General features: G+C 29.6%; 1 protein-coding gene across 1 annotated transcript in view; it reads left to right on the top strand.

Moving 5' to 3' along the window:
- The window catches only part of fzd3a (frizzled class receptor 3a), a 92,177-nt gene that overhangs the window by 65,010 nt on the left and 15,758 nt on the right, over window positions 1–11,409 (top strand). The window contains exons 5-6 of the mRNA XM_061886131.1: window positions 2,291–2,590; window positions 2,684–2,935. Coding sequence (XP_061742115.1) covers window positions 2,291–2,590; window positions 2,684–2,935 — 552 coding nt within the window. The remainder of the gene's footprint in view (window positions 1–2,290; window positions 2,591–2,683; window positions 2,936–11,409) is intronic.

Raw genomic sequence — 11,409 nt, 5'->3', positions numbered from 1 at the left:
CTAGTATGTATGTATATATATGTATGTATATGTGTGTGTGTGTATATATATATATATATATATATATATATATATATATATATATATATATATATATATATATATATATTTGTACATGTATGTATATTTGTATATGTGTATATATATGTATGTATGTATATTTGTATGTGTATGTATATGTGTATGTATGTATGTATATATGTGTTTATACATATGTATATATGTGTTTATACATATGTATATATGTGTTTATACATATGTATATATGTGTTTATACATATGTATATATGTGTTTATACATATGTATATATGTGTTTATACATATGTATGTATGTATGTATATATGTGTATATACATATGTATGTATGTATATATGTGTGTATGTATATGTATGTAAATATGTATGTGTATATGTGAATATGTATATCTATATATGTATGTTTGTGTATGTATTTATGTATGTATGTATGTATGTATATATATATGTGTATATATATATGTATGTATATATTTAAATATGCATGTGTATATGTGTGTATATGTGTATATACATGTATATTTATGTATATATATATATGTACATGTGTGTATGTATGTATGGATGTATATATATGAAGTGTGTATTTATATGTATATGTAAATACATATATGTATATGTGTGTGTGTGTGTACCGCAACCCCAAAAGGGAATAAGCGGTAGAAAATGGATGGATGGATATATATTCACATATGTGAATAGATTTTTTTATACACCCTTAGGAAATAACATAGGAACAATTGGGGGAAATAGCGCAAATGAAAAAATACATGTCTTTTTTAATATTTATAACTAGGGGTGTAACGGTACGTGTATTTGTATCGAACCGTTTCGGTACGGGGGTTTCGGTTCGGCACACGGGCGTATCAAACGAGTTCGGAAGCAGAAGTCTTCAAAAGCTGCTCTGCTTTCAGCCTCTGTCTCTGCCTCATTGTCCCGCCCACACAACCATCTGATTGGTTACATACAAAGCCAATCAGCAGTGCGTATTCAGAGCGATGTAACAGCTTATCAGCAGTGCGTATTCAGACTTCAGAACGATGTAGTCAATGCTTTAGCGTCGAGCAGATATTCGTCTAGCAGGGGAGGAGCAGACTCTACTCAAATTATACTAAACACTTCCCAGTCACAACTATTACAAACATCACTATGAGCCCGTTGACCTTCTAAAAACTTAAACTGCAGCTCAGCTCGCTCACAGTATAGGCTTGAGGGGAAGGCTAATTACCTTTTAGCGTAATGTTAGGTCATTTTGCTGTGTGTGTGTGCGTGTGTGTGTGTGTGTGTGTGTGTGTGTTAGGGGCAGCAAAGCCCTGTCTGTCTGTTATTTCATTGAACTCCATTGTGTTTAGGGATGAATAGTCTCTCCTATTGCAATTGTACTATTTTTCTGCAATAGTTACATTAATCATTAGTAATGTAACAGCCTAGTTTTGAATAGCAGGTTCCCTGCTATCACATGTTGATAAAAATACAACATTTACATAATAAAAATCAACTACAGGCTTCCCAAATGCTGTAATAAATTAAGCCTGATGAGTTGACTTTAAACAGTTTCAATGGAAACTGTTTAATGTTGCACTTTTCATATGTAGAAGAAAGGTTTTGTCATTTTATTTAATCAAAGCAACAACTTGAGGCAGTTTAATGTGGATTAACGTGGGCAGAATTATTATAGTGTTCCCAATGTTAAAAGGATAAAGCCATTGTTTACAAATTTGGTAAATAAATAACCCAAAAATGTATATTTTGTTGTTTTCTTACTGTACCGAAAATGAACCGAACCGTGACCTCTAAACCGAGGTACGTACCGAACCGAAATTTTCGTGTACCTTTACACCCCTACTAATAACAGCGTCATATTCTGTAGGTCAAGTGTAAGTAAATTAAAAAAAGCTATTTAATGACCAAAAGACTCAGCTGTGCAGCTGGGAAGTGCACGAAGAGCAAACAAAGCACATCAAACATCTCGATTGGCAACCAGAGAGCGGTGAGTAAGCCAGCTCCCAGACAGGAGAAGTGGCAAAAGGAGGCAAACATGAAATGTAAACCAAAATAAGAGCGCTGGGCAGGAAATTAAACAAAATACAGAAACATAAGAAAACCAAGTTTTGTCTTTTGACATTTGCAACTTATTTTTTTCTTAGTCGGGGGTCTTTTTCCTTCATGAGTGAGGGTCTTTGTACTTGAGAGGTAGGAAAATACATTTTCAAGCGTAAAAAGAAGTGTTGTTAAAGCCTGTCCTGTGTGTAGGCCTGCACGCTTGTCTTCATGGTGCTCTACTTCTTCACCATGGCGGGCAGCGTCTGGTGGGTCATCCTCACCATCACCTGGTTCCTGGCCGCCGTGCCCAAGTGGGGCAGCGAGGCCATTGAGAAGAAGGCTCTGGTCTTCCACGCCTGCGCCTGGGGCCTTCCCGGCGTCCTCACCGTCAGCCTGCTGGCCATGAACAAGATCGAGGGCGACGGCGTCAGCGGCGTCTGCTTCGTGGGTCTCTACAACGTGGCGGCGCTACGCTGGTTCCTGCTGGCGCCGCTGGGCGTGGACGTGGCGGTGAGCAAGTTGTTGTTCTGCTCCTCCAGACGGCCGCCAACGCGGGGTGTGTGTGTGTGTGTGTGTGTGTGTGTGTGTGTGTGTGTTCCTCAGGTGGGCGTGGTGCTGCTGCTGGCGGGAATAGCGGCTCTGAACCGAGTGCGCATGGAGATCCCCCTGGAGAAGGAGAACCAGGACAAACTGGTCAAGTTCATGATCCGCATCGCCGTCTTCTCCGCCCTCTACCTGCTGCCTCTGCTGACCGTGTTGGCGTGCTACCTGTACGAGAGCAGCCAGCGCGCCACCTGGGAGAGCAGCTGGGTGCAGGACAGGTGCCGGCACTACCACATCCCGTGTCCCCACCAGGTAACACACACCTGACACCTTATAATAATCATCTACATCCTTTATTGGTGTGTGTTCTGTAAACATGTAGATCATCTTTAAGATCCACAATCCCCTGACGGCAGTTTGAATGTTGAACACACATTAAATACACACAAATATAGTACTACTTTATTTACTTTGACATTTCATCTGGGAAAAAGAACAACACTTATTTCTGCGTGCGTGCGTGTGTGTGTGCGTGAGTGTGAATATGTTTAGTAAGAAATGTGAAGTGTTTTATTGTATATGACTCAAATACTCAATGATATTAAGTATATATGTGTAATATTAAGTGTGTTTAATAATGACTAATAATTATGTGGGATATTAAGTATATATGTGGAATAACAAAGTAAATATATGTGATATTAAGTAAATGCATGATATTAATAAGTATATGTGTAATGAGTTATAATTGTAAGTAAATGTAGCTCACATTAATAGGTATATATGTGTAATAATGAGTAATAATTGTAGGTAAACGTGTGTGATTTTAATAAGTAAATGTGTGATATTAGTACGTATGTATGTGTAATAATGAGCAATAATTGTAAGTAAATATAAATGAATAAATGGGTTGTACTTGTATAGCGCTTTTCTACCTTCAAAGTACTCAAAGCGCTTTGACACTACTTCCACATTTACCCATTCACACACACATTCACACACTGATGGAGGGAGCTGCCATGCAAGGCGCCAACCAGCACCCATCAGGAGCAAGGGTGAAGTGTCTTGCTCAGGACACAACGGACGTGACAAGGTTGGTACTAGGTGGGATTTGAACCAGGGACGCTCGGGTTGCGCACGGCCACTCTCCCACTGCGCCACGCCGTCCCTGTGTGATATGTGTGATATTAATAAGTAAATATGTGTGATATTAAGTATATATGTGTAATTAGTTGTAATTCGAAGTAAATATGTGTGATATTAAGTATATATGTGTAATAATGAGTAATAATTGTAAGTAAATGTGTGGTATTATGTATGTGTAATGAGTAATAATTGTAAGTAAATATGTGTGGTATTAATAAGTATATATGTGTAATAATGAGTAATAATTGTAAGTAAATGTGTGATGTTAATAAGTAAATGTGTGTGATATTAAGTATATGTGTAATAATGAGTAATATGAGTAAATGTGTGTGATATTAATAAGTAAATATGTGGCATATTAGTACGTATGTATGTGTAATAATTGTAAGTAAATATGTGTGATATTAATAAGTAAATATGTGTGATATTAGTACGTATGTATGTGTAATAATGAGCAATAATTGTAAGTAAATATGTGTGATATTAAGTAAATATGTGTGACTTTAAGTATATATGTGTAATAATGAGTAATAATTGTAAGTAAATGTGGTATTATGTATGTGTAATAATGAGTAATAATCGTAAGTAAATATGTGTGATATTTATAAGTAAATATGTGTAATAATGAGTAATAATTGTAAGTAAATATGTGTGATATTAATAAGTAAATATGTGTGGTATTAATAAGTATATGTGTAATAATGAGTAATAATTGTAAGTAAATATGTGTGATATTAATAAGTATATATGTGTGATAATGAGTAATAATTGTAAGTAAATATGTGTGATATTTATAAGTAAATATGTGTAATAATGAGTAATAATTGTAAGTAAATATGTGTGATATTAATAAGTATATATGTGTGATATTAGTAAGTATATATGTGTAATAATGAGTAATAATTATAAGTAAATATGTGTGATATTAATAAGTATATATGTGTGATATTAGTAAGTATATATGTGTAATAATGAGTAATAATTATAAGTAAATGTTTGTGATATTAATAAGTAAATGTGTGATATTAGTATGTATGAGTAATAATTGTAAGTAAATATGTGTGATATTAATAAGTAAATATGTGTGATATTAGTACGTATGTATGTGTAATAATGAGCAATAATTGTAAGTAAATATGTGTGATATTACCTATATATGTGTAATTAGTTATAATTCTAAGCAAATATGTGTGATATTAAGTATATATGTGTAATAATGAGTAATAATTATAAGTAAATGTTTGTGATATTAATAAGTAAATGTGTGATATTAAGTATATCTGTGTAATAATGAGTAATAATTGTAAGTAAATATGTGTGATATTAAGTATATATGTGTAATAATGAGTAATAATTATAAGTAAATGTGTGTGATATTAATAAGTATATATGTGTAATAATGAGTAATAATTGTAAGTAAATATGTGATTTTAATAAGTAAATATGTGTGGTATTAAGTATATGTGTAATGAGTAATAATTATAAGTAAATGTGTGTGATATTAATAAGTAAATATGTGTGATATTAGTACGTATGTATGTGTAATAATGAGTAATAATTGTAAGTAAATATGTGTGATATTAATAAGTAAATATGTGTGACATTAATAAGTATATGTGTAATAATGGGTAATAATTATAAGTAAATGTGTGATATTAATAAGTATGTATGTGTAATAATGAGGAATAATTGTAAGTAAATATGTGTGATATTAATAAGTAAATATGTGTGATATTAAGTATATGTGTAATGAGTAATAATTATAAGTAAATGTGTGTGATATTAATAAGTAAATATGTGTGTTAGTACGTATATGTGTAATAATGAGCAATAATTGTAAGTAAATATGTGTGATATTAATAAGTAAATATGTGTGATATTAACTATATATGTGTAATTATTTATAATTCTAAATAAATATGTGTGATATTAAGTATGTATGTGTAATAATGAGTAATAATTGTAAGTAAATATGTGTGATATTAATAAGTAAATATTTGTGATATCAAGTATTCATGTGTAATAATGAGTAATAATTATAAGTAAATATGTGTGATATTAATAAGTATATATGTGTAATAATGAGTAATAATTGTTAGTAAATATGTGTGATATTAATAAGTAAATATTTGTGATATTAAGTATTCATGTGTAATAATGAGTAATAATTATAAGTAAATATGTGTGATATTAAGTATATGTGTGTAATAATGAGTAATAATTATAAGTAAATGTGTGTGATATTAGTAAGTATATGTGTAATGAGTAATAATTGTAAGTAAATATGTTTGATATTAATAAGCAAATATGTGTGATAATAATAAGTATATGTGTAATAATGAGTAAAAATTATATGTAAATGTGTGTGTATTAATAAGTAAATATGTGTAATAATGAGTAATAATTCTAAGTAAATATGTGTGATATTAAGTAAATAAGTGGAATAAGGAGTAATAATTGTAAGTAAATATCTGTTATATTAAAGGCCTACTGAAATGAGATTTTCTTATTTAAACGGGGATAGCAGGTCCATTCTATGTGTCATACTTGATCATTTCGCGATATTGCCATATTTTTGCTGAAAGGATTTAGTAGATAACATCTAGGATAAAGTTCGCAACTTTCAGTGTTAAGAGAAAAGCCCTGCCTTTACCGGAAGTCGCAGACGATGACGTCACCAGTTGATGGCTCCTCACATATTCACATTGATTTTAATGAGAGCCTCCAACAAAAAGTGCTATTCGGACCGAGAACACAACAATTTCCACATTAATTTGACATGGATAAAAGATTCATGTTTGAGGATATTGATAGCGATGGACTAGAAAAAAATAAGTTAAAAAAAAAAAAAAAACGTGATTGGGATGGATTCATATTTTTAGACACATTTACTAGGATAATTCTGGGAAATCACTTATCTTTCTATTGTGTTGCTAGTGTTTTAGTGAGTTTAATAGTACCTGATAGTCGGAGGTGTGTCTCCACGGATGTGTTGACGCGCAGTGTCTCAGGGGAGTCGACGGCAGATTTATGGGCGGCACAAGCTCAGCTGATCTCTGATAAGAAGCGACTTTTTACCACAATTTTCTCACCGAAACCTGATGGTTGACATTCGGTCGTGATCCATGTTTGCTTGACCGCTGTGTTTCATATTAAAGTTTCACCTCTGGGAATTATAAACAAGGAATCACCGTGTGTTTGTGTGGCTAAAGGCTAAAGCTTCCCAACTCCATCTTTCTACTTTGACTTCTGCAATATTAATTGAACAAATTGCAAAAGATTCAGCAACACAGATGTCCAAAATACTGTGTAATTATGCCGTTAAAGCAGACGACTTTTAGCTGTGTGTGTGTGCAGCGCTCATATTCATAACAGCCCGTGATGTCACGCATACACCTCATCATTACACGACGCTTTCAAGACGAAACTCCTGGGAAATTTAAAATTGCAATTTAGTAAACTAAAAAGGCCGTATTGGCATGTGTTGCAATGTAAATATTTCATCATTGATATATAAACTATCAGACTGTGTGGTGGGTAGTAGTGGGTTTCAGTAGGCCTTTAAGAAAATATGTGCGACATTAATAAGTATATATGTGTTAATAATGACTAATAATTCTAAGTAAATGTGTGTGATAATAAGTATATATATGTAATGAGTAATAATTCTAAGTAAATGTGTGATATTAATAAGTATATATGTGTAATAATGAGTAATAATTCTAAGTAAATATGTGTGATATAAATAAGAATGTTTATGTAATAATTAGTAATAATTCTAAGTAAACGTGTGATATTATTAAGTATGTACCGTATTTTTCGGAGTATAAGTCGCTCCGGAGTATACATCACACCAGCCAAAAATGCATAATAAAGAAGGAAAAAAACATATATAAGTCGCACTGGTGTATAAGTCGCATTTTTGGGGGAAATTTATTATGATAAAACCCAACACCAAGAATAGACATTTGAAAGGCAATGTAAAATAAATAAAGAATAGTGAAGAACAGGCTGAATAAGTGTACGTTATATGACACATAAATAACCAACTGAGAAGGTGCCTGGTATGTTAACGTAACATATTATGGTAAGAGTCATTCAAATAACTATAACATATAGAACATGCTAGAAGTTTACCAAACAATCTGTCACTCCTAATCCATAAATCCAATGAAATCCTATACGTCTTGTCTCTTACGTGAATGCCGGCCAAACTATGAAAAAAACTGCGACTTATAGTCCAAAAATACGCTACATGTAATAATGAGTAATAATTCTAAGTAAATATGTTTGATATAAGTTTGTGTAATAATGAGTAATAATTCTAAGTGAATGTGTGATATTAAGTAAATACCGTATTTCCTTGAATTAATTTAAAACCTCTTCTCACCCTGGCACTTACCAAAGGCATGCAGTAAAAAATTGAGTGTGATGTAAGCTCGGACCTTAAATCCTACTGAATAGCTCTTAATCTTCCTCCCTTAATGCGATTTCAAATTACCGGTATTGAAATCAGCCTCCTCCATTTTGAAAATGATGACAGGGGAAGTGTCACAAGTTTGACCAGCCGGTAATACTAAGCATGCGCTAATTATTTTGACCAGCCGGTAATACTAAGCATGCGCTGATTATTTTGCGAAGCGAGTTTGACCCGGCAGTAATTCAAGGCAGGCACATATTACTGTATAGACCCTGCGGCAATTTAAGGAAATACGGTACGTGTATTAATAAGTGTATATGTGTAATAATGAGTAATAGTTCTAAGTAAATGTGTGTGATATTAATAAGTAAATGTGTGTGATATTAAGTATATATGTGTAATAATGAGTAATAATTAAAAGTAAATGTGTGTGATATTAATAAGTAAATGTGTGTGATATTAAGTATATATGTGTAATAATTAAAAGTAAATGTGTGTGATATTAATAAGTTAATGTGTGTGATATTAAGTATATACGTGTAATAATGAGTAATAATTAAAAGTAAATGTGTGTGATATTAATAAGTAAATATGTGTGATATTAGTACTTATGTATGTGTAATAATGAGTAATTGTAAGTAAATATGTGTGCTATTACCTATATATGTGTAATTAGTTATAATTCTAAGTAAATATGTGTGATATTAAGTATGTATGTGTAATAATGAGTAAGAATTGTAAGTAAATATGTGTGATATTAATAAGTAAATATGTGTGATATTAGTAAGTGTATATGTGTAATAATGAGTAATAATTATAAGTAAATATGTGTGATATTAATAAGTGTATATGTGTAATAATGAGTAATAATTATAAGTAAATATGTGTGATATTAATAAGTGTATATGTGTAATAATGAGTAATAATTGTAAGTAAATATGTGTGATATTAAGTATGTATGTGTAATAATTGTTAGTAAATATTTGTGATTTTAATAAGTAAATATGTGTGATATTAATAAGTATATATGTGTAATAATGAGTAATAATTCTAAGTAAATGTGTGTGATATTAATAAGTAAATGTGAGATATTAAGTAATATGTTGTAATATTAATAAGTATATATGTGTATTAAAGAGTAATAATTCTAAGTAAATGTGTGATATTAAGTAAATATGTGTAATATTAATAAGTATATATGTGTGATATTAATAAGTATATATTTGTAATAGAGTAATCATTCTAAGTAAATGTGATATTAATAAGTAAATGTGTGATAAGTATATATGCGTGATAAAGAGTAATGAATTTTAAGTAAATGTGTCATATTAATAAGTAAATATGTGTAATGTTAATAAGTATATATGTTTAATGAGTAATAATTCTAAGTAAATTTGTGATATTAATAAGTATATATGTGTAATAAAAAGTAATAATTCTAAGTAAATATGTGTGATAATAAGTAATATGTGTATTATTAATAAGTATGTGTAATAAAGACTAAACATTTGAAGTAAATGTGTGATATTAAGTATATATGTGTAATAATGAGTAATTCTAAGTAAATGTGTGATATTAATAAGTATATATGGGTAATGAGTAATAACTAAGTAAATATGTGTGATATTAATAAGTAAATATGTGTAAAAAAAGAGTAATCGTTCTAAGTGTGTGATATTAATAAGTAAATATGTGTGATATTAATAAGTATGTATGTTTAATGAGTAATAATTCTAAGTAAATATTGTGATATTAATAAGCAAATATGTGTGATAATAATAAGTTTATATGTGTAATAATGAGTAATAATTGTAAGTAAATATGTGTGATATTAATAAGTAAATATGTGTGATAATAAGTTTATATGTGTAATAATGAGTAATAATTGTAAGCAAATATGTGTGATATTAATAAGTATATATGTGTAATGAGTTATAATTCTAAGCAAATATATGTAGTAATATTAAAAATATTACAAAGTAAATATATGTAGTAATAATATTAAAAAGTAAATATTTGTAGTAATATTTAAAATTAAATATGTCATAAAAATATTACAAAGTATATATGTAGTAATAGTAAAAATACACAGTAAATATGTGTAGTAGTACTGGTAATAAGTAGAATATGTTGTAGGTGCAGCGGCCCTCATTTTTCCTCGGGAAATATTTGTACTACTACAAAGTAAATATGTGTAATAATACTACTACTACAAAGTAAATATGTGTAATAATACTGCTACTACAAAGTAAATATGTGTAATAATACTACTACTACAAAGTAAATATGTGTAATAATACTACTACTACAAAGTAAATATGTGTAATAATACTACTACTACAAAGTAAATATTTGTAATAATACTGCTACTACAAAGTAAATATGTGTAATAATACTACTACTACAAAGTAAATATGTGTAATAATACTACTACTACAAAGTAAATATTTGTAATAATACTACTACTACAAAGTAAATATGTGTAATAATACTACTACTACAAAGTAAATATGTGTAATAATACTGCTACTACAAAGTAAATATTTGTAATAATACTACTACTACAAAGTAAATATGTGTAATAATACTGCTACTACAAAGTAAATATTTGTAATAATACTACTACTACAAAGTAAATATGTGTAATAATACTACTACTACAAAGTAAATATGTGTAATAATACTGCTACTACAAAGTAAATATGTGTAATAATACTACTACTACAAAGTAAATATGTGTAATAATACTACTACTACAAAGTAAATATGTGTAATAATACTACTACTACAAAGTAAATATGTGTAATAATACTGCTACTACAAAGTAAATATGTGTAATAATACTGCTACTACAAAGTAAATATTTGTAATAATACTACTACTACAAAGTAAATATGTGTAATAATACTGCTACTACAAAGTAAATATGTGTAATAATACTACTACTACAAAGTAAATATTTGTAATAATACTACTACTACAAAGTAAATATGTGTAATAATACTACTACTACAAAGTAAATATTTGTAATAATACTACTACTACAAAGTAAATATGTGTAATAATACTACTACTACAAAGTAAATATGTGTAATAATACTACTACTACAAAGTAAATATTTGTAATAATACTACTACTACAAAGTAAATATGTGTAATAATACTACTACTACAAAGTAAATATGTGTAATAATACTGCTACTACAAAGTAAATATGTGT

The sequence above is a fragment of the Nerophis ophidion genome, linkage group LG24, assembly GCF_033978795.1.
Source record: "Nerophis ophidion isolate RoL-2023_Sa linkage group LG24, RoL_Noph_v1.0, whole genome shotgun sequence".
Taxonomy (NCBI): domain Eukaryota; kingdom Metazoa; phylum Chordata; class Actinopteri; order Syngnathiformes; family Syngnathidae; genus Nerophis; species Nerophis ophidion.
This window is presented reverse-complemented; position numbering and strand designations above follow the sequence as displayed.